General features: G+C 44.5%; 1 protein-coding gene across 6 annotated transcripts in view; it reads left to right on the forward strand.

Moving 5' to 3' along the window:
- Positions 1 to 25,378, forward strand: part of LOC147611224 (uncharacterized) — a 216,210-nt gene that overhangs the window by 123,781 nt on the left and 67,051 nt on the right. For 2 of the 6 annotated variants that reach the window (XR_015263894.1, XM_086785283.1), the window contains 2 exons: positions 1,336 to 1,559; positions 21,860 to 21,939. Coding sequence is in view for 4 of the 6 variants with exons in the window: in XM_086785283.1 (XP_086641409.1) it covers positions 1,461 to 1,559; positions 21,860 to 21,939 (179 nt within the window). In the remaining 2 variants the exon portion in view is untranslated. Of the gene's footprint in view, positions 1 to 1,085; positions 1,175 to 1,335; positions 1,560 to 21,859; positions 22,182 to 25,378 lie in introns of those variants that run through there. The other 4 variants (XM_086785280.1, XM_086785281.1, XR_015263895.1 and 1 more) reach the window with 3 other exon arrangements.

Below are 25,378 nucleotides of genomic sequence, written 5' to 3' on the forward strand. Positions count from 1 at the left end.
TCATCTCTTTTTTTTCGAGAGATGCATTCTCATCTTTCAATACACTGAGGGCTTCATTGTTTTCTCCTATTGTGGGCTTCTTAATCTTCTGCAATTCTGATCCCAATTCATTGACCTTATTTTGTAGTGTGGATCTCTCATCCATCCATTCAGCATGCTCTTTTTCCCAGGCCTCTCTTCTGCTCTTTTCTTTTTCCCATTCCTCCTGCATTTTAGTCCCTTGTCTTCGCATTTCTTGTAGGGCCTTATCTACAGATGACTTCTGAGCCATACGTATAATATTGGTGGATTTTAGACTTTCGACCTTATCAATGAGAACCATAATGATTCTGTTAAGATTTGCAATGACTTCCGACTCTTTGGTTTGTGGTGCACTTGTCAAGTAGGCATTCACTGCATTATCCAGTGCTTGTTTCCCCCATACATCCTCTAAAGATCCTCGTGTAGGCATTATGCTTCAGCAATATGCCAAGTATCCAATGCATTCATGCTGTTTGGCATCTGTCATTTCCTCATCTAAGCTCATAGCAATTCCTGCATAGCATACATTGGTAAACAGTACTTGCTGCACCCAGTCAGCAATAGGCTATCTGGGGCAGCCTAAAAGGGGGAGGCCCGTCAAAACAAAGGGGAAGGAGCCTGCACAGAACTAAGAGAAAAGGGGAACAATTTTGCTGTATGAAGTCTCTGAGAAGCCTCCTGTGTCAGACCGTAAAGTCCCATTGCAATTCCAGACAGCCATTTTCAATCTCGCAGTGCATCTAAACCAGGAGGCTGACACCGTCATAAACCCCCATCTGCTGGCTCTTCTCGAGCTTTGCCCTCATCTGCTAGATCTTCCTGATCTTTGCCTCCCTTGTTGCTTGTCTTAACTCGGATTATGACTTTCCCATTTCTGTATACAGCCCATTTCCCTGCATTTCTGGCCTCCATGACTTCGGCCATGCCTTCCTTTTTATGCTTCTGTTGCATTAAAGTGAGATCATCATCTAGGTATATTTTTGTTCCTTTTAGACTGCCTCTCATACTCATAAGAGTGACTCTATTTGCTGCTGTTCTGAATTTAATGACAAGGGGTCTTTGGGACAGCTTCATTTTGCCAATCCTCCAAGCTGAGTCACAGTTCTCTCAATGATTGGAGTATGTCATCTCAATAAATCTGCCATCAAATGCTGTAAGACATCCCCCATGTGAGACAGAGTTTTCTATATTTTTTTCTATGCCACATGTAAGTATTTGTGTTCTTTGGCATATATATATATATATATATATATAGAGAGAGAGAGAGAGAGAGAGAGAGGTTCCAATAGGTGATAAGTATTCTTAAATTTGTAGGAGTCGGTGACAGTGCCAGGGAAGCGATTGAAACAGCTTGCAAGCAGTTGTGGTCTTGTATCATCTTGGAGTTCCAGAGGGGCAGGAGGTGTATCGGGCCGAGATGTGGAGCTAGTGAGATTGAGATGGTCAGGATGCTGGACAAGATACGGGCTGAATATTCATCCTTCAAGCCAATGGACATTCATTTGTATCATGTCTTTGCAGAGTTTGACCCTGCACATGTAAATTTTCTCTGCACCTGTAAATTTTCTTTTATATATATATATATATATATATATATATATATATATATAGAGAGAGAGAGAGAGAGAGAGAGAGAGAGAGACGAAATGATTTAGTAACATCTACAAAAGGCCAAAATGACGTATGAGACCAAGAAACATAAGAAAGTCTAGTTACAATCCACTTCGGGGTGCCCATGGCACAAAAACAGCACTACTAAACTAAACTACTTTCAGGTGATAGGGGTGCCCATTGCATCTCCTCTCCAGCTTACTAAAAAAAAACATCTATGATCTATGCTCATCAGTAAGTGGCCTTTCGTATATCAGTGAGGCTTAGCTTTACAATCTCTGATTAATGACTTCAAAAGCTGTTGCGGGACTAGGAGGCAAAAAGCACAACCAAAAAATCATTACATCAGTTTAAGATGGAGAGTCTTTAGGCTTGGATATAAAATCCCTAATCATTGCTTCTACAGTCCGGTAGGTAGCCCATTTTCCTGCTTTTCTGGCTTCTTTGACTTTGCTGAGTTCCATGTTTCTTTGTTCGAGCTGAGTCGGAGTGTTCAATTGTGGCCGAGTCTGCCCAGAACCTTCAGAGATTTGACATAAATTCAGTATGCAGACCTTTGTATGAATGTATGCTCTTGTGCGCTTGTGTGTCTGAGAGTATATATTGATACAAAGTTCTCCCTCTACGCCTTTTCAGTTCTCTCTCTACCTCTATCTCCTACCCCTTTCTCTATACCTTTCCTCTTCTCCCTCTTCTTTCTTCTCTATGTTCCCCTCTCCCTCAGCCATCCTTGGCTTTCCTCCCCTTTCCCTTGCACTCTTCATTGCACCTTGTGGAGGCATTCAGCCACCCATTTGCTTGAATATTGGCCTTGATAAGATCTCAGTTCAGTTGCAGCTTTGCTTGCATTTAGAGTTATTTCTTTCTCTTTTGCTTGCTCTGGGGATCTTCTTTTCAGGTGGCCTGTGTCGATCAGGGAAAAGTAAGAAAGATCCTTATGCATGTATTCCCTATGAGAAGGAACTATTGTGATGCGTAAGAACACAAAAGTGCAAACGATCCCGATTCTGCAAGACAGAAAAGGATCCTGATATGCCCGCAGTTGCACGACATAGTTTTGGGTACGGCTGTTCCAATCTGCCGATTAGCCAAAAAGAAATAAATTCAGTGGTGTATGGGTTCTGCGATGTGATTTCCGGCCAGATATGTTGATTGAAGACGGAATGTTTACGGACCTATTGAATTCCACCCTCTGAAGAGAATCGTTGATAATCCTCACAGACGACATATGAAATTGGTAGAGAGCAAAGATGGATTCGACTTGGGGCAAATAACCTCGTCATTGTTGGTTTTAACGGATTTTCCCATTAGATAAGGCAAGTTCACAAATTTGTGACGTTTGGGATAATTGGCAGCATATGCGATCGTGTATGCAGCTGAAGATGATGTCGTCTGTAATTGGCATGTGGAATCATCTGTTTGATAATCACGTTACTCTTGCTGCATAGAAACTAATCGAGTGGCACCCATGATGTCAAGATTGAGATATTCATAAAAGAACAGAACTAAATTGAGAACTTTTTGGAAAAGAGCTACAGGCTTCAGATGCATAGGCATATCAAGTTCACATTTTTTTTTTCTTGACTTCTGCCTACAACAGTTTGTTGAATACGCTGGGGAATTTAAGCCAATGTAAGCGAGAACGGAATAGTCCATGTCGACAAGCAGTTTGTGCAAGTATGCCTTATATAGTAAAGTTGGATCTCAGACTGAAAGAGGAGACAAAATCAGTTCCATAAGAGACAAAAGGTGATTGCAAGCCACAAATTTTAGAGAGCAACCAAGAATTAGCATTTTCGAGATCAAAAGACGCGATTTGGGTATCGCTCCTATAAATCAGCTAAAGCCGTAAATACTACATGAAATTGCTGAAGGGACATTACTATATGAATTAACGAGTACAGAAGGGTAGCTGCACCAAAAAAAAAAGAAAAAATAAAATTTTGCTTGAGAGTAGCATAGGTGGTTCCTTGATCTATCCTGTTAGAACATAAACAAAGACAATTTCTGGACAGATCAAATTGTGCATACGTTCCGACAATATTGAGAAAGGTGTAGACAATTACCAAGTTGTAAAGCACAGTTTATGCCTCTAATGGTGGACAGAGAAGTCTACACTAATGCATGCTAATGCAAACAACAACAGGGGTAGTTGAAGAAATAAAAATCTAAAATAGAATGCATATGTTGATGGGATAGATGCAACTAGTATCCCTATATAGTATATTGTTGAAAATTTGCAAACACAGTTTATGCGTAACTTGGGCGAAAATTTCACAAATGGAAATTTGAATGTCCGCTAATACGGCAAAAATATATACCTAGATGAATTCAGGAACATGCCCAAACTCATCACATGAAAATTAAAAATTTTAAACAAGAAGTGCAATTTATAACTTCATGGTAGTCATCAAATCAATTATAAACCATCAACTCCATCATGCATAGTAGGGACTAGCTACCATGACATCCCCACTAACGTCATCAGCGCCCAGTAGTGGGTGTAGAACTCTGTATCAATATATGCTCTAACACACACACAAGAGCATACATTCATACAAAAGTCTACATATTGAGTTTTTGACAAAGCTACGGAGGTTCTGGTCAGACTCAGCCATAATGAAGGCTAGCACTTAAGGGAGAAGGCTAATCAAACCATAGTCCAAACTTATTATTTCATTTTAGTCTCAACACGCCAATGTAAGCTCAATAAGTAAGGCATGGAAAAAGGCTCAATTAAATCATCATTGCATGATTTATGTTGCATCCTTGGACAAGCATCACTTGTGTCTACTATCTCCCAAAGGCTTGGTCTTACTTCCAATTTGTAGTGCTTATCTGAATTGAGAAGCTCTTAGTAATGGACCACGCCACCTTTATGTTGGTTTGACCTCAACCAAAAGTAACAATTTCATTCTATGAAAGTGAAAACCGGCCTTCAGAAAACCAAAGGACAGTGGAACAAACATTTGCACATAAAACACTTCAACACCATTGAGGACCTAGAAAAGGAAATCAAACAGAGGGAGCTAGAGTGCTCCTGCAAAAAGTACACGGACACCGATTGGCCCCAAATCGCAGTGGCGCCCCTTGCGGTATTTCTTTAATTGATTATAAGAGCTTTGATTACAATATAAGGCTGGTAACTCAGCCGTCCCAGTAGAACTCCTGAAGCCTGCAAAGAACCTGCATTTGGCTTCTTGTCCACACGGCATCCCCAAACAAGTCCAGCCATTGTTCAAATCAAAAGACTCTCTCACATTGAGTCTGCATACAGAAGCTTTCTCCCATGATCAAGGCTGCCACATCCATCCATAGCCTCTCACACTATGAACAGCATCACACCCTGACCTTCCAGTGCTTCTGCATCACAACACAGACTCCCAAACTGTCTCTCAAAAGAGAACTCGCATCACAGCACAGCATACCATACAGTTGACACACCTGTACAAACCCTCTCTACCTTCCAAGGGTACTATCCATCTCTGTCATGGATTCCCTGACCCCTGTCTTGTCAGTAGCAAGGCTGTACCAAACATGTGTCCACTCCTGTACCTTCTGCCTGCATGTGACCTATCTCCTGGAGAAACCCAAAAACATGTTTCCTCGCCAACAACGGCACACATCTAGTTACCTGTTCCCTCATGAAACATCTGGCAACATAGAGATGCCCATAGCTATAGTTCCCACTGTTCCTTTCTAGCAAGAGAAAACAATCTGCTCCATGAGCACGCAGCCATGCGAGCTTGCTTCACTCCCATGCCAAGAAACATAACCACATAACCTTGTACTTGCAGCCAAAGACCCAAGCACATAGCTGAATTTGCAACCAGACAAAAACAGCCCATAAACTGTCCCAAAACAGTTCCGAATCCAAAGCAAAGAAAGGCTGAAAGTTCCATCAGTTGAACGCCATCGACATGATGTCTATGTTCATGGAAAACCAGCCCCTGTCCACCTTTGTGTCCAAAGAAACCAGCCCTTGTCTACTTTTCAGCAGAGGGAGAGAGAGAGAGAGAGAGAGAAAGGAGTCTTGAATCTCAGTTCTGTAGCACAGCCAGCAATCAGCCTTTGACTTTTCCCCCATGAAACCAGGCGCCTGTATCTACAGCAGCAGCCAGTCAAGGAAGCTTAGCCCATACACAAATTCTTCCAAAAACAGAGGTGCAGCCAGATGCGCAGACCCCTGTGGTTGTGTTACCAGGCCTGTACTCAACGCTGCCCACCCTGTGATCAGTGCAGCCTGCCTGTATGAGCTTTTCTCCCATGCTTGCAATCAGCCGCCTGTTTTCAGAAAGTCTCTCCACGCCAGCAGCCTGTATGCGCCCTGTTTCCAGAAAAGCTCTCCTCTCTCATGCGCTGCCCGCCAGCCTTGCTCAGCGAAGAAGCACACACCTCCACAAGAGTTAGGCGCCTCCTTGCCTGCCAGCCCCTCCTCTTTCCCAAAAAGCACACGTGGCCCCAAAATAGCTTATGGGCCACGTTTTTTTAATGAAAAGCTTTATAAATGAATACAAAGGTTTTTAAACCTTTTAAGCTAAAATCTTTTTGCCCCCTTTCACACATGGGGTTATCCACACATGGGCTTCCATCTTCACTCCCACCTGATGCCATTTCACACTGTCCACCATGTCCCCGTGCACACCTGCATATTGTCCAGAGAAAAACACAGGGTCGTAACATACCCCCCTCTTGAAAAATGGCAAGCGTCCTCGATTGCACTCAATGGCACATTAAAGCATCTTATGAGCAAAGAATCCCATATGGCAGAAACAATGGCCTTCCAATGCATCTGGATGATAGAACAATCATCCTGCACAATAAGCCACACTGTCCTCTTGCTTGTTCCTTCAGAACCTACAGCAAAAGTCTAAAACCAAATGGAAACACGTTAACTGTGTTAGCCAAAAACAAAACCATGCATCATTCTACATATGACAAACATATGCATGACACACATATGCATTCGCAAACAATATGCTCCTCAAAATGCTCTACCTACTCCAAAGTAACAGTCTAAGGGCTGCTCGCAAGCCTTACGCCCATGGGCATCCCGCAGGACCCACGACTGAAGGTAAAACATGAGCATATGCAAGCACTCAATGCATCCAAACACTACATCTACCAAGTACTTTCCCACATATGTCTCATGGCCATCCCGCAGGAGTCACACCCATGAGCATAATAAAGCACTTGATGTATCATACCAACATACATGCAGCATATGACACAATGCAGAGTATTTCCCAATGTATTCTCAATGGTACCAGGATCCAATGGCACCAGAATACAAAAATACCTCTACCTCAAAAAGTGTATGCATACATGCACAAATAGAGTTCGATCCATATTTCCATGAACCAAACCAACTCTAGGACTGCTCGCAAGACTTATGTCCTCCATAGAGTTATCCATAGTTGCAGTTATAGTTCCAGGTGCGCGCGACTGCCAACTTTACCATCATCTCATGTGTCTAGAACACAATATCATAGAAGTCCCATAAGCAGATGTACTGTCAGCCTCAGTACCTTCGGGTGAATACAAAGATGTCACCAAGCGACTCCTAGATAACAAATGAGCCTGTCTGTAACAAGGGAGCGGAGGTGCTACCCCCCTCTTGAGCATCAGGCAATGCTCCAGACCCATGCTCTGCTGAACCTGAATGAGCCGTAACAAGAGTCGACTCCAACTCATAGGCATCAAGATAAAGCTGCAACTCCTGAGGTGAATCTGCTAAGTCACCCTCCTCCATCCACTTCGCATCCATCAGTGAACCTCCTCCATCCACTTCGCATCCATCAGTGAACAGCTCTTGAACTTCACAGGATAGCGACGGGAAACTTTACCTTGTACCTTTCTTTCCTTATGTGCCAGTATATGCTCATGAATAAGAACCTCGTCAAGTTCCTCCACTTCCATCTGAGCCTTATCTGATACATCCTCAGGCACCCAAAACCTGCTTGCACTCCACCCAAGTGGTAAGCACAAGTCCTCGATGAAGCATAGTAGATCACCACTGCTAAACATAGAAAGAAACTGTCTTCCGAACCCATGAAGCCTCTATGAAGATACCACCGGTGACAAACTGTCGAAAGCCATAGCCTTCAACGCATCTCCTGCACCATAACACTTCAACTGCTTCTTGTTCCTGGCCGACTACTTCTTGTTCTTGGTGTCTTTTCTCCTGAACTTCATCTTCAACTCTTGCTCTTCACCTCATATAGGCAAAGACACAAAATCCTGTACTGTGTCCTGCACTTCCTTTTCACTTTCCTCATGTTGAAGCTTTTAATGTGACTCTCATGAGACAACCACGAGCTCGCCTCCTTGAGAAAGTCGACGATGTGTCCCGGCAAATGGAACCTTGTAAACCGGCCTTCAGAAAACCAAAGGGCAGTGGAACAAACATTTGCACATAAAACACTTCAACACCATTGAGGACCTAGAAAAGGAAATCAAACAGAGGGAGCTAGAGTGCTCCTGCAAAAAGTACACGGACACCGATTGGCCCCAAATCGCAGTGGCGCCCCTTGCGGTATTTCTTTAATTGATTATAAGAGCTTTGATTACAATATAAGGCTGGTAACTCAGCCGTCCCAGTAGAACTCCTGAAGCCTGCAAAGAACCTGCATTTGGCTTCTTGTCCACACGGCATCCCCAAACAAGTCCAGCCATTGTTCAAATCAAAAGACTCTCTCACATTGAGTCTGCATACAGAAGCTTTCTCCCATGATCAAGGCTGCCACATCCATCCATAGCCTCTCACACTATGAACAGCATCACACCCTGACCTTCCAGTGCTTCTGCATCACAACACAGACTCCCAAACTGTCTCTCAAAAGAGAACTCGCATCACAGCACAGCATACCATACAGTTGACACACCTGTACAAACCCTCTCTACCTTCCAAGGGTACTATCCATCTCTGTCATGGATTCCCTGACCCCTGTCTTGTCAGTAGCAAGGCTGTACCAAACATGTGTCCACTCCTGTACCTTCTGCCTGCATGTGACCTATCTCCTGGAGAAACCCAAAAACATGTTTCCTCGCCAACAACGGCACACATCTAGTTACCTGTTCCCTCATGAAACATCTGGCAACATAGAGATGCCCATAGCTGTAGTTCCCACTGTTCCTTTCTAGCAAGAGAAAACAATCTGCTCCATGAGCACGCAGCCATGCGAGCTTGCTTCACTCCCATGCCAAGAAACATAACCACATAACCTTGTACTTGCAGCCAAAGACCCAAGCACATAGCTGAATTTGCAACCAGACAAAAACAGCCCATAAACTGTCCCAAAACAGTTCCGAATCCAAAGCAAAGAAAGGCTGAAAGTTCCATCAGTTGAACGCCATCGACATGATGTCTATGTTCATGGAAAACCAGCCCCTGTCCACCTTTGTGTCCAAAGAAACCAGCCCTTGTCTACTTTTCAGCAGAGGGAGAGAGAGAGAGAGAGAGAGAAAGGAGTCTTGAATCTCAGTTCTGTAGCACAGCCAGCAATCAGCCTTTGACTTTTCCCCCATGAAACCAGGCGCCTGTATCTACAGCAGCAGCCAGTCAAGGAAGCTTAGCCCATACACAAATTCTTCCAAAAACAGAGGTGCAGCCAGATGCGCAGACCCCTGTGGTTGTGTTACCAGGCCTGTACTCAACGCTGCCCACCCTGTGATCAGTGCAGCCTGCCTGTATGAGCTTTTCTCCCATGCTTGCAATCAGCCGCCTGTTTTCAGAAAGTCTCTCCACGCCAGCAGCCTGTATGCGCCCTGTTTCCAGAAAAGCTCTCCTCTCTCATGCGCTGCCCGCCAGCCTTGCTCAGCGAAGAAGCACACACCTCCACAAGAGTTAGGCGCCTCCTTGCCTGCCAGCCCCTCCTCTTTCCCAAAAAGCACACGTGGCCCCAAAATAGCTTATGGGCCACGTTTTTTTAATGAAAAGCTTTATAAATGAATACAAAGGTTTTTAAACCTTTTAAGCTAAAATCTTTTTGCCCCCTTTCACACATGGGGTTATCCACACATGGGCTTCCATCTTCACTCCCACCTGATGCCATTTCACACTGTCCACCATGTCCCCGTGCACACCTGCATATTGTCCAGAGAAAAACACAGGGTCGTAACATACCCCCCTCTTGAAAAATGGCAAGCGTCCTCGATTGCACTCAATGGCACATTAAAGCATCTTATGAGCAAAGAATCCCATATGGCAGAAACAATGGCCTTCCAATGCATCTGGATGATAGAACAATCATCCTGCACAATAAGCCACACTGTCCTCTTGCTTGTTCCTTCAGAACCTACAGCAAAAGTCTAAAACCAAATGGAAACACGTTAACTGTGTTAGCCAAAAACAAAACCATGCATCATTCTACATATGACAAACATATGCATGACACACATATGCATTCGCAAACAATATGCTCCTCAAAATGCTCTACCTACTCCAAAGTAACAGTCTAAGGGCTGCTCGCAAGCCTTACGCCCATGGGCATCCCGCAGGACCCACGACTGAAGGTAAAACATGAGCATATGCAAGCACTCAATGCATCCAAACACTACATCTACCAAGTACTTTCCCACATATGTCTCATGGCCATCCCGCAGGAGTCACACCCATGAGCATAATAAAGCACTTGATGTATCATACCAACATACATGCAGCATATGACACAATGCAGAGTATTTCCCAATGTATTCTCAATGGTACCAGGATCCAATGGCACCAGAATACAAAAATACCTCTACCTCAAAAAGTGTATGCATACATGCACAAATAGAGTTCGATCCATATTTCCATGAACCAAACCAACTCTAGGACTGCTCGCAAGACTTATGTCCTCCATAGAGTTATCCATAGTTGCAGTTATAGTTCCAGGTGCGCGCGACTGCCAACTTTACCATCATCTCATGTGTCTAGAACACAATATCATAGAAGTCCCATAAGCAGATGTACTGTCAGCCTCAGTACCTTCGGGTGAATACAAAGATGTCACCAAGCGACTCCTAGATAACAAATGAGCCTGTCTGTAACAAGGGAGCGGAGGTGCTACCCCCCTCTTGAGCATCAGGCAATGCTCCAGACCCATGCTCTGCTGAACCTGAATGAGCCGTAACAAGAGTCGACTCCAACTCATAGGCATCAAGATAAAGCTGCAACTCCTGAGGTGAATCTGCTAAGTCACCCTCCTCCATCCACTTCGCATCCATCAGTGAACCTCCTCCATCCACTTCGCATCCATCAGTGAACAGCTCTTGAACTTCACAGGATAGCGACGGGAAACTTTACCTTGTACCTTTCTTTCCTTATGTGCCAGTATATGCTCATGAATAAGAACCTCGTCAAGTTCCTCCACTTCCATCTGAGCCTTATCTGATACATCCTCAGGCACCCAAAACCTGCTTGCACTCCACCCAAGTGGTAAGCACAAGTCCTCGATGAAGCATAGTAGATCACCACTGCTAAACATAGAAAGAAACTGTCTTCCGAACCCATAAAGCCTCTATGAAGATACCACCGGTGACAAACTGTCGAAAGCCATAGCCTTCAACGCATCTCCTGCACCATAACACTTCAACTGCTTCTTGTTCCTGGCCGACTACTTCTTGTTCTTGGTGTCTTTTCTCCTGAACTTCATCTTCAACTCTTGCTCTTCACCTCATATAGGCAAAGACACAAAATCCTGTACTGTGTCCTGCACTTCCTTTTCACTTTCCTCATGTTGAAGCTTTTAATGTGACTCTCATGAGACAACCACGAGCTCGCCTCCTTGAGAAAGTCGACGATGTGTCCCGGCAAACGGAACCTTGTAAACCGGCCTTCAGAAAACCAAAGGGCAGTGGAACAAACATTTGCACATAAAACACTTCAACACCATTGAGGACCTAGAAAAGGAAATCAAACAGAGGGAGCTAGAGTGCTCCTGCAAAAAGTACACGGACACCGATTGGCCCCAAATCGCAGTGGCGCCCCTTGCGGTATTTCTTTAATTGATTATAAGAGCTTTGATTACAATATAAGGCTGGTAACTCAGCCGTCCCAGTAGAACTCCTGAAGCCTGCAAAGAACCTGCATTTGGCTTCTTGTCCACACGGCATCCCCAAACAAGTCCAGCCATTGTTCAAATCAAAAGACTCTCTCACATTGAGTCTGCATACAGAAGCTTTCTCCCATGATCAAGGCTGCCACATCCATCCATAGCCTCTCACACTATGAACAGCATCACACCCTGACCTTCCAGTGCTTCTGCATCACAACACAGACTCCCAAACTGTCTCTCAAAAGAGAACTCGCATCACAGCACAGCATACCATACAGTTGACACACCTGTACAAACCCTCTCTACCTTCCAAGGGTACTATCCATCTCTGTCATGGATTCCCTGACCCCTGTCTTGTCAGTAGCAAGGCTGTACCAAACATGTGTCCACTCCTGTACCTTCTGCCTGCATGTGACCTATCTCCTGGAGAAACCCAAAAACATGTTTCCTCGCCAACAACGGCACACATCTAGTTACCTGTTCCCTCATGAAACATCTGGCAACATAGAGATGCCCATAGCTGTAGTTCCCACTGTTCCTTTCTAGCAAGAGAAAACAATCTGCTCCATGAGCACGCAGCCATGCGAGCTTGCTTCACTCCCATGCCAAGAAACATAACCACATAACCTTGTACTTGCAGCCAAAGACCCAAGCACATAGCTGAATTTGCAACCAGACAAAAACAGCCCATAAACTGTCCCAAAACAGTTCCGAATCCAAAGCAAAGAAAGGCTGAAAGTTCCATCAGTTGAACGCCATCGACATGATGTCTATGTTCATGGAAAACCAGCCCCTGTCCACCTTTGTGTCCAAAGAAACCAGCCCTTGTCTACTTTTCAGCAGAGGGAGAGAGAGAGAGAGAGAGAGAAAGGAGTCTTGAATCTCAGTTCTGTAGCACAGCCAGCAATCAGCCTTTGACTTTTCCCCCATGAAACCAGGCGCCTGTATCTACAGCAGCAGCCAGTCAAGGAAGCTTAGCCCATACACAAATTCTTCCAAAAACAGAGGTGCAGCCAGATGCGCAGACCCCTGTGGTTGTGTTACCAGGCCTGTACTCAACGCTGCCCACCCTGTGATCAGTGCAGCCTGCCTGTATGAGCTTTTCTCCCATGCTTGCAATCAGCCGCCTGTTTTCAGAAAGTCTCTCCACGCCAGCAGCCTGTATGCGCCCTGTTTCCAGAAAAGCTCTCCTCTCTCATGCGCTGCCCGCCAGCCTTGCTCAGCGAAGAAGCACACACCTCCACAAGAGTTAGGCGCCTCCTTGCCTGCCAGCCCCTCCTCTTTCCCAAAAAGCACACGTGGCCCCAAAATAGCTTATGGGCCACGTTTTTTTAATGAAAAGCTTTATAAATGAATACAAAGGTTTTTAAACCTTTTAAGCTAAAATCTTTTTGCCCCCTTTCACACATGGGGTTATCCACACATGGGCTTCCATCTTCACTCCCACCTGATGCCATTTCACACTGTCCACCATGTCCCCGTACACACCTGCATATTGTCCAGAGAAAAACACAGGGTCGTAACAGAAAGAGACTAAATTCATCTATTGTCGAACATTTAACCCTCTTCTATGGCTCAACCATTGCTTGTTCATACAAAGAAGAGGGACTCCACATTTCATAAAACATACTTTAATGTAGTAGTAGCACATGCAAATCTTTTGTTTACACCAATAATTATCTTAGATACCTCGGGCAAATTTGTCCACTGATCTTCGTCCCCATTGCACTCCTCATTCCTTTTCCAAATCATCAAGCCATCAATAACATTCTTCTAGTACATTTGGTATTTGGAAGTTTTATGTTAAGGAGAGTGGTTGTGTGTAGTTGGCTTGTAGACAATGAAAATCTGGCTATTGTTTGCTTGTGGCTACTCTGGAGTTGCTCTAGCCTCCAGCCCGTGACATTGCTTAGGAAGATGATGATGTTGCCTTGCCCACGCCAAAGCTCTCACATCAATGTGACATACACGGAGGTCAAACAAGAGAGGTGAACAAGAGTAGTTTGAGAATGGAAATGTGAAAGATGATCTAGTTCCACCTTTGAAAATAAGTATACTTTCAAAACAAGATGTGTTCATTTCTCCGACATCTATTGATGCTTCACAATACAATCCTACAAATCAGCAATCCCATAGGCACTGATAATGGGAAAAGAGAAACAAGCTGGCTTTAAAAAAAACCAGCATGTTCCAAGAGAACTCAGCTCACATCCTAGGGAATCTCTGACACAATGCTAACAGCCAAGGTGGAGGCCTATACATCCCACGAATACCTCTCGCACTGCAAGCCAAGCCTTGCAAAGACAATCCTGCATCTCAGCAGCCACTCTGAAACTTGAAGTCACATGCTCATATAAGCACAGGTTGTAAATAACCTCCTGCAAATTGGCGACGAGGGTGGCTAACGGGGGAACTAGATGGTCTCCTTGTTACAAGTTAAGGGTCACTGCCCCACTATAGGGCTCCCGCATGAGGCAAGCCCATGGGCAAACCCATTAGGGTTTTGTGGGGAAGAAGGGGGGCCTGGCATTAAGGCCAGCCCAAGCCCCAAAGTAGGGGCATAGAGAAGAAGAGGGGGGGCTGGCTGAATAGCCCCCATTCTGGGGCATTGTTGGCCAGCAGGTCGGCCAACTTGGCCGACATAATGTCAGCCACCTAGGCCAGCCCAATGGCATTTTTATGGTCGCCTATTCTGGGGGCAGTATGATTTGGGACAGACTGTGCCTTATATAAGGCTGCCCCCAGCCCCTCTTCCCACACTATCTCTGACACGAATCTGATCCAGATTTCGCTTTGTTGCTGTATGGTATTCACCCCTGAGTGCTCAGCTTTTGTACCTGTGCGTAGGCGCCTATTGGCCTACTGTTTTGCCCATAGTTGTGGAGATTATACAGGAGTACTCTTGCACTCATGTCAGCTTTGTTTTGCTGTCATCTTTCTGAGTTTATTCCAGCACTATTATTCGATCCTTTTGCTGCGTGGATGCTTGTTCTTTTGGCGTGATCTTTAACATGGTATCAAAGCAATAGTTGACGAAAACATCCATTGCGAAGGAAGGAGTCTTCTGCCTCTAGAAGCGCTCTGGTTCATGGTTCCCTTTGTGCTGGTTTTGCTGTGAATTTTCAGCAAGTAAAAGACTCAGATCTAGGGGACATGATGGCCAAATTAGTAGCTTCCTCTTCTACTGCAATTCCCTGTCCCTCTTCTTCTTACATCCCCACTTCTTTCATTCCCAACTTCGGCGGGTTTGGGAAGTTGGACGGGACGAACTATCCTTTATAGAAGGTGAAGATCCGCAGCCACTTGGTGGCCCGGAAGTTGTGGAGGCTTGTGACGGGAGGGGATCCAAAGCCAAAGGAAGTTGTGGATCAGAAAGGCAGGTTGCTACAGCCTATTGACATAGACGAGCTGAAGGCCTATGAGGATCGCGATGCTCATGCATTAGTGATAATCATTGGCATGAGCACTGATGTGGCTATACTGCATATCCAGATGACAGAGACCTTGATTGAAGCATGGGCCACTCTGAAGGACCTGTACGAGACAGACAACACCGCACGGATCTTGACCCTTCAACATCAGCTTTACAATCTGGATCTAAATGCAGAAGTCAATGTGCATGACCACATCACGAAGTTGAAAGTGGTGAGGGACCAGTTGGCTTAGGGTTGATTCAACCCAACTAGCACTCGTGGTGCTCCACCGGCTACCCAAGGCATATAGAGGCTTTGTGACTACAATTACCGTAGGTGATTGATCCAAACCTATGATGCTTGAAGAGCTTGCACCTTTGTTATCAAACAGGAGGAGGCCCCGGAGAACATCTACAATCAGTCGGATGAAAAAACTCTCATGGTGAATGAGAAGGGCAAGGGTAAGTCCAACAACTCTAATTGAAGACCGAAGATGCAAAGAAAGCACAAAAGAAGAACATCAAATGCTAGTACTGTGAAACCTTCGGACACATTGCTAAAGAGTGTTGTAACTAGGCACTGCATTGATTACTTGCTTTTCCTACCAAAATTTCAAATCTACACTTGTGAAATCTCTACAAAATAGGATCAATACAAGCATTTCTTCGCTATGAACATCGAGATTGCCAAATTCAAAATACCCGTGCAGCACACCACAAGGGTCTAGGACAACATGCCGCGCTGGACCCCCCCTAGGTTCTTTATTCACGATCAAAGTTCAGCTTTACGACATTCTTGTGTGAGCGTAGTCATCTCAATAATGCACAGCCTCAAAGTACGTGAGGAAGATAAGTCTCATCCTCATTAAGATTACATTTCGCAATCCTAGACTACATTCTACTCCTAACCTACCACCTAAGCTTAGCTAGGTCTCATTTAATCCTTGGACCTAGTTAGCTCCGGTCTATGTGTATGCAGCTCCTAGGTAGGTACCACCATGTGGCACGTAGGTAGCTCCGGTAGGCTCCATGAAGCTGGGGATAATGAACCTTCTTATATACCTGCACATTTAATCCTTGCACCAAGACATGGGACCCACTAAATGTTAGCTCTTTTTGCATGCAAATAAAATATTCATTTCTTGGACTAATCCTAGTGACTTGTGAGCATCCCCATTGCCCACATGCGTGCACACAACATAAACATATACTGGTGGGTCAATCCAACTCCATTGACCAAGGTCAAATCCCTTTGACCAAGATCAATGTCTCTTGACCGAAGTCAATACTGGGTTCTCAGGTGACCGAAGCCAATCACACAACTATCTTGAGGGCACTTTTGAGACTACAACATTACGTGTTGGTGGGTGAGATTTCCACGACCGAGCTCGACACATGTCTTAGATGCATTTACTCCATGAGCATCCATGTCACAACCACTATGTATTTTGTCAAAAGCCTCCTTGTTCTGAACTCCACAGAGCTCTTCACCTATTAGTACATGAACACCAGAGATGTTGACACACGTCGCTACATGCATTTTGTTATTCTCATGCCAACTCTTTAAGCACCATCACCTAGTCTAACCCTTGGGCCGGTTCCCGTATTCTCCCGAGTTTTTGGAATTGCTACTGCCAATCCACTGGGCCGGTAGTCTCATTTTAATATAATCTGGTTCCTTGGACTTAATCCATTGGGGTCCGATTCCCCTTCACTTGGATTCCTCCAAGTTCCTTTAGGACAAAGTCAGTGCTTTGACTAAGTCCTTTCACAAAATCTTTGGTTGATTAATTAAATTCTTAATTAACAACTACCTGGGTCTCTAATCCTGAGTCAAGTCCTTGACTGGAATCTGCCCTTCTTTGACCATTAAATAATGCATTGATTCAAATCAAACTTTGATCAACTTTATTAATCCAATGATTAATTATAAGTGGTGACATCCCCTCGGCTTCTAATCAATTGTCCTCAACAAGCTTCCTTATAGATGTCCAAGATCTCTAGATGGTCAGACAACATGTCTGCATCCATCCACTTGGCATGTAATGCCGAATAGTTCTAAAATTTTATAAGGTATCTGTAAAATTTCTTGCCTTGGGGGCCCTTATGTACAGTATGGTACACAATTTGTTTTGGTTGGAGGATCTCCTCCAAATCTTCCACCACTGGTGGATCTTCCAGAACCGGTTCCATTGGTTCTGGTCCTGGTACTTTTTGAGAAGACTCACATGAAATGCATTGTGAATCCTCCAGTGATCTAGCAACTCCAATCGGAAGGATACTGGATTTATCTCATGTATGACTTCGAATGGCCCATAGTACCCGGGGAATAGTTTAGCATACGCCTTTTCTTTACCCTTCATCTTGCGGAGCCTTGTCTTCTCAAACCTTAGAAGTACCCACTCTCCAACTTTGAGGTCAAGCTGCCTTCTATGTTTATCTGCAGCTTCCTTTTGCTTTAACTGAGACCTCTCTATGGCTGTCCGTACCTGGCTGAAAGCTGTCTCGAGATCTCTGACATACTCATCAGCTGCAAAAATCTCATCCTTTGTCCGAAGGATTGGGGGTAAAATTACTTTTCCATAGATGACCTCAAATGGAGCTTTTCTTGTGGAGCTAGGCACTGTATTATTATAGGCAAACTCCACCAATGGGAGATACTTTTCCCACTTAGTTTTTGCTCAGCCACGTAACATTTAAGCAAATCCAATATAGTGGAATTTGCTATCTCACTTTGACTATCTGTTTGAGGATGAAATGAAGAAGAAAAATTGAACTTCGTCCCCAAGTTGTCAAACAAAGCTCTCTAGAATAGGTTGGTCATTTTGGGATCACGGTCACTTACAATGGACTTAGGCATCCCATGGTGCTTAAAATATCTGTGCAATAAACACCCTTGCCATATGATTTACCTTAATTGTCTTTTTATCTAGAATGAAATGAGCTTGCTTACTGAAGCGATCAATAACAGTCCATATCCCATCATTCCCGTTTTTCAATCTTGGCAGATCAAACACGAAGTCCATTGCTATACTTTCCCACAGTGCCTTCTAGTACTGGGAGTGGCATCAAAAGACCAGGTGTCTTATGCCTATCATACTTGACCTTTTGACAAGTTAGGCATTCTGTGACAAACTAATACAAATCTTTTCGCATTCTTGGCCAAAAGAAGTATCTTTCCAAAGCTTGGGTGGTTGAGGCAATCCCTCTGTGTCTTGCATAGGGTGGTGCATGACATTCTTCCATGATTTTCTGCCTTAACCCTCGGGTGATGCATAGGCAATCAGCTTTCATGAGATATCCATCTTTCATGGAGTACTGACTAGAGGACTGTCCCTCAAGCATTTGCTGGAAAATTTCCGCAAAGTTTGGATCCTTTGCATATTGGGACTGCATATCTTGTAAGTCTTGATGATAGGCAATAGTGACATTATGCACTTGAGGTCTCCTAGACAGAGTATCTGTTGCCTTGTTCTCTACTCCAGGTACATACACAATCTGAAAATGAAACATGGACAGCAAATTTGCCCATTTAAAGTGCTTTTCAGATAGCTTTGTCTGTGTCAGAAAGTACTAGAGACTTTGGTGATCCGTCTTAACAACAAAATCAGCTCCCAAAAGGTCATGTTTCCAATTGGTGAGACCATGGATCACAGCCAATAATTCTTTTTCATAGACCCCTAAATGTAATTCCGCATCACGGGGCCTTCTGCTCTCGTATGCTACCACATGCCCATCCCACTGGAGCACTGCTCCAATGCTGTCCCCGCATGCATCACATTCAACAACAAAGGGCTTGTATAGATCAGGAACCACTAAAATTGGTCCCATAGTAAGCTTTTCTTTTAGGCTACTGAAAGCCGCTTGACCCCCCATGTAAAAGTGACATTCTTTTTCGTTAAATCATGTAGAGGGGCAACTAAGGCTGCGAAATGTCGGATAAACCCTCTGTAGTAGGAGCATAAGCCCAAAAAGCTCCGTACTTCATGCACTAATCGCAGTTCTGGCCGTTCTTTTATGGCCTGGATCTTAGCAGGATCCATTGTAACTCCTTGCTTGGAAATAATGTGGCCCAGATAATGGATCTCTCCCAGGAAGAACTCACTCTTCTTTCCATTTATGAATGCTGATTTTTACGCAGCTCCTCGAATACCACGGCTAAATGCTCTCGGTGTTCTTCTTGTGACTTTGAGAAGATAATAATGTCGTCAAAGAATGTGCCAGCAAAGTGTCTATATGGCCTGAATATTCGATCCATCATCCTGTTAAAAGTAGCAGAGGGGCAATTGACAACCCGAAAGGCATCACTAAATATTCATACAAGCCAAAGGTGGTCCTAAAAGCTGTCTTATACACATTCTGTGGCTGTATTCTTATCTGAGGATATCCGCTCTTAAAGTCTATCCTGCTAAAGACTGAGGCTCCCCCCAATTTATCCAATACATCATCTATGCGAGAAATGGGGAACCTATTCTTGATGGTCATCTTGTTCAAAGCGTGATAATCCACACACATCCTGAATGAACCATCTTTCTTCTGCACCAAAAGTACAGGTGAACAAAAAGGTGAGAAACTAGGCTGAATCAGCCCTTTGGACAGCCAATCCTGCACTTGATTCATAATTTCTTCCCTCTGAGTAGCACTGACTCTATAGGGTGGTCTGTTTGGGGGCTCACTCCCTGGCATTAGATCTATCATATGATCTTCTAGCTTCTCTAGAGGTAGCTGGTCTGGTATTGCTTCAAAGAAGCAATTCTTAAAATTATTCAAAAACTGAAAATTATTTTCATCATGCACATTAAAGTCAGCATGTACATCTAGCATTGTATCTCTTACAAAAACCATGTACGCGGAAAGTGCAGATTTTATTTCTTTTCCAACAGAGTTATCTAATATAATGGGAATGGTTTCCCCTTTGTTCTTTTCCAATATCTTTCGGGGTTTTACCCTTATGTACAAACTGCAATGCTGTATTTGGAAAAGTTAATTGTACACTGTGGCAGTGAAACCACGGTATCCCTAAGACTACATCATGATGCTTCAGAGGTGACACAAAGAAGTCCTGATCTACATAGTTTTGTACATAAAGCCTCAGATTCCCAATAAGTGGGGTGATCGGCATGGAACATCTGATCAGCCTCCAAGGCCCTGCACAATTCTTCCACTTTGATCCCAAGTCATATGGCCAAGTCTTCAGATATAAAATTATCGGAAGCCCCTTGGTCAAAGAAGATAAGTGCTGGCTGGTCTCTAACTTTGCCTCATGCTAGACACATTTCCCTCTCTTCTGGATTTTTATTGCATCCCAAAATATCTGGGACTCCTACAGCCTTGCTAGGTGGCTCTGGTGGCTTTTCTACCTCTTTCCCCTTCAATGTTGAAGTCCTTTCAGGACATTGGGCAACCACATGCCCTTCTAGCCCACATCGGAAGCATTTGCCCTCCTTCCTGAATATGGCAATCTGCTCTGGAGTAAACCTGGATCTACCCTTAGATCCTCTTGGTGGTAGTGGGTTTCCCCTCGGCTTTCAAGGATGAAACCCTTTCCTTTCACCCTTAGTATCTGTCTCTTTTGACTTCTTCCGAGGATGTGGAAGAAGTAGACGAGGATGAAGTACTGAATGAGGAGCTGGAATTGGAGGAAGATGATGAAGTTTTAGGCTTCTTGTGATGTTTCTTCTTTGCATGCTTGTCAAGGGTTCTTCCTCTTTTCCAACTTTTAACGTCTTGTTGTACTTCCGCTTGTACCGGAGATCTTGGGACATCCTGAGCTATAATTGGGGCCTCCTCTTGGGCAAATAGATGCTGCAACCGAGGATCTTTCCTGAAGGCCTCCATTTGTTGCATCATTTCCCTGATAGTTTATGTCTAAAGCACCAATCCAAGATTGGCCTTCGAGTGCTAGTTCCAAGAAGGGGGCTTTACACTCGGAGAGAGAGAGACCACTTCGAGAGGGAGGAAAGGGGGATTGGGAAATGGGGCAATGCTGCATGAGAGGACTCCAACGGGGAAGAAGGGAGGTGGGGATATGGGTGAGAGTACTCCTAGTTTAGCACGATTAGTGATGAAGGGATTTCTACACGTTAAAGTCTGTATTATCAGGCTTGCTCATTCATCTATGTATGCACAAGGGAGGAGAGACAAAGCGGGAGAGTATAACCACACTAATAGGTCCCGTGTATTAATTTTATGGTGTGGTATAGATAGAGCATATGTTGCTTAAGTGTTGAATGGGACGTAGCAAGTTGGTTTAATTGAGGCATGGAATTAATTTCAAGCCTGTCATTATAGTGTTGTTTTCTTAGAGATCTCCAATGACTGCTCTAGGTTTGATATAGGTCATGCAATTCAAAAACTTAGCGATGTTGTAAAGAGGCAACTTTACTTTTTTTCGATATTCATGCTTAGCTGTATCTGTTACGAATATTACATGTTCTTGTCAATGTCATATTCGATTGGATTCTTTGAAGTAAGTAGAAAGTCTTCTATTTCCAACGATTCTAGCTATCAAGCTTTCACATTGCAAAACTGATTGATCAGTCGTAAACTAAGCATTCTCTATTGGTGATTAATGCAATATATGGTGGATTGAATTTGTGAACCTGAAACATCCTATTTGTAATTTGGTTTCTCCAAGTAAAGATGATTGGTAGTAGTAAAGAGAAAGTTCTTTGTGCACTTTTTGTTTTATTAGCATTAATACTTAGTAAGTCGATCATAAACTTTATTGAAAATTATTAAGAGTATGTGATTAAAAGTTGATTATTTTGCTTATCAGGCACACATAATTCAAGTTGGCTGGTTCGACAAAGAGGAGGGGTTTTGGTACCTGCTAAGAGAACCCAAGTTCTTGTCTTTGTGTGTACCTTCTATCCCAACGCCTCAGGGGGACACACACACACACACGCAGAGAAGTAGACGTATATTATTGTCCATAGGGGGCAACAGACCCATGGGACTAGAGAGAGAGAGAGAGAGAGAGAGAGAGAGAGAGTTTATTAAAGTTTTTAGGAGACCGTGAAGGTCTATAAGATTAAAGGTGACTGATACAATGGACATGACGGTGGTGGTCTCAAAACGGACTATCCAGACCGTGTCTACCCAATGTATATATGTATGTATGTATGATGGACGGTGGGTCTAGTCCTGATACTGATACTGATCTTGATGCAAAATACAAAATACAAAAAGTGTCTAGCAATCTCCAGATTGATCTGCAGATGATGTGGAAAAAAATGGTGCACCAGATTGATGGTAACAAAAAAAGGGGGGAGGGTAGGGCAGTAGTCAAAGGCCAATCACAGTGGGGCCGTCGGGTGGGTCGAAAAGAATCTTGCGATGGATGATTGGTCTCTGACATCGTGCTGCCTGGTGGCGGTAGCACATCTGGGGCGATGGGGGGCCCTATGACGAATGTATGCAACGGTGACCCCAGTTGGGCGATCTGATATGAGAGAGAGAGAGAGAGAGAGAGAGTTTATTAAAGTCTACGGGAGACCATAAAAGGCCTATGAGACTAAAGTAAATCTTGTACAATGCACTAGGCGGGTGTGTTCTCAAAACGGACCCACAATCCCGTAGCATAAAAAAACAAGTAATATCACGAAGGATAGAACTATCCATGTACATCCATATGTCTATAAATCTATAAAAATATATCAATAGATAGCTAGATATCAATGATTCTCTGGTGTTGAACAGGGGTGCATAAAAGCCATGATGGAGGGCTGTCCTCTAGAAGTCTGTCGTCGCTAAAGTCGGCGGGAGATGACTCAGCATTGAACTAGTGCCACAAAGACCCTGGTCGGTCAGGTGTCGGAACTAGAGAAGAAAGCAGGTATGTCCGTGCGCAGAAAAGTGAATCAGTCCGCTGTCTCATCTAGCGAGGCTCTGGCTCTCGATCCCGTGTACGACGCCGGGTCAGTTGGGGTGTTGGATCTGGTAGTCGGAAGAAGTTGGTGATGGGCCTCTAAGCAGGATCTGGCTGCCCCGACTGGTCACGCAATTGAGCACGCATGAGTGTGGCTCGATATTGAGTCATCTCATGTAGGAAGGCGGCGAGACATCGCTGGTCTGGGTAAAGTAGGACCCGAGTAAGAGGTCCAAACCCGTCGCGGAAGAGGCAGTGGTATTGACCTCGGATGGCATAGTAGATGGGGCATATGGTAGTGAAATGCTCCTCGGACTCAATCTCCTGTAGATCACAAAAGGTACAAATGCGACCCTCTCGTGGAATGCCCTCTGCTCGTCCGCTCTCGATGCGTAGTCGATGTGAGGAGACCCTGAACTAACCAAGAGAAATCCAAAGTGCATGAGGCAAATGTAGTTGTATGTATCCTGGCGGAATGATGAATCCCTCTGGTGAGATCTGGAGACAAGGTGTGCGGTAAAACTCGAGCATTTGTCCTTTACAAAAACAGCATTCTTTATTGATTTGCCAACGGCCACACTATTTACAAGGGGAATGGTATCACCCTTTTGCCTGGCTTCCAAATGCATCTCTTTACCTTTATGTACAAACTTCAGGAGTCTGTCTGGATATACAATTTGCACCTGCTTATGGTGGAACCACGGGGTGCCCAAAACAACATCATAATGTCTGAGGGGTGAGATCAGGAAGTCCTCTTGGTCCACATACTCCTGAATGTGAACCCTCAGCTTCCCAATCAGGGGAGTGACTGGTACTGACTCTCCTTGGAAGATCTGTTCTGCATCTAATTCTCTTCCAAGTTCTTCAGCCTTGATTCCCAGTTTTATGGCGAGATCCTGTGATATAAAATTATCTGTTGCCCCTGAATCAAACAATATCAAAGCGGGCTGATCACGGATCTTCCCCCATGTCATCAGAAGCTCCCTAGCGGCGGGATTGGCATTGCTTCCCAGAATATCAGGGATTCCACTCATTGTAGTCTTAGGCGGCCCTTGTGACTTTTCTGCCCCAGTTCCCCTCGATGTGGAGGGCCTGTCGGGACACTTGGCAGCCACATGCCCTTCTTTGCCGCATCTAAAACATTTACCTTCCTTACGGAAGGTCTCTATTTGCTTAGGTGTCCACTGGCCTTTGCCTCTGAAATCCCTGGAGGGCTTTCTAAACCGGCCACCCCTCGGCTTCTGATAAGGCATCATTCTCTTTTCCCCTCTAACCTCAGACCTCTTTTGAAATCTCCCGACTTCAAATTTTCGTTTCTTCGAGAGTCCTGCTTGCAGTGACATAAGTGTGGAAGGATCTTCCATCTGTACAAGACTGGCCACTGTAGCAGCGTGCATCAAGCTCTGGATATCCTTGAAGTGTTGCGTATTAACCTGGGTTTGAATTTTCATATTCAACCCAGCTCTGTACTTTTCCAACTGCATCTTCTTGGATACCCGACGGAAGGGTAGGACTTGTAAGTAGTAGTCCCAAAATTTCTGATTATATTCATCCATTGTTTCCCCTTCCTCCATATGCAGACTGTCCCAAGACCTAATGACTTGGTCTCTGAAAGGTTTGGGCAGGAACTGTTTGTGGAATGCCTTTTTAAAGGCCTTCCAGTGCTTGGGTGCAGTGCCATCTCGCAACAAAGATTCCCACCAAGCACTCGCTGCGCCAGTTAAGTGCAGGCTAACAGCTCTTAGTTTTGAGGGCTCATAAAAGTCTTCCATGCCAAAGGCCGCATCAAATTGTCTGATGAACTGCATAGCCTTCTCTGGCTGGGCATAGTGTCCATTAAATGTTATAAACTTAACAGACTTACTTCCTTCCTTGAAGTCCCTCCGACTGCGTTGTCTGCTGCGTCTTGCTCTTCTGTAAGTATGACCATCAGGCGACCTGCAAGGAGAATTGGAGTCTGACTCCCCACTAGCTGTTGTAGACAAGCTACGTGTTCTCCTGCGTGTACGACGGGATCGTCTGCTACTTTCATGATGAGATGAGGAGGACCTGCGTGATTGCATGTGGTGACTACGCTCACGGGTTCATCTTCCTCTTTGATCCACTGACCTGTCCCTTTCAAGGGCAAAGCAGGTCCCTCAACAGGAGGACTGACTAAGCTCTGGAACAAAGGATCTTGCCTAGCCTCTGCCAGGTCAGCAAGTAGTTTCCTGTACCGCTCTTCTTTATTTGCCTCCTGTCCTGATGGCACGGGTTCCTGTGAAGCCATGATGCATGCACAGTAGAATGCCTTTGCTGCCTCTTTATTCACTGCTCTTTTTAATATTTAATTATCTCTTCAACAATCTGCAGGCATCAATGTCCTCAGACTCAAAAGTGAACAGGCATAATGTACTCGGCACTCACTGTTGACTTAGCATTTCAAGT

Source organism: Cibotium barometz, chromosome 48 (genome assembly GCF_041138505.1).
Source record: "Cibotium barometz isolate CiBa-2024 chromosome 48, ASM4113850v1, whole genome shotgun sequence".
Taxonomy (NCBI): domain Eukaryota; kingdom Viridiplantae; phylum Streptophyta; class Polypodiopsida; order Cyatheales; family Cibotiaceae; genus Cibotium; species Cibotium barometz.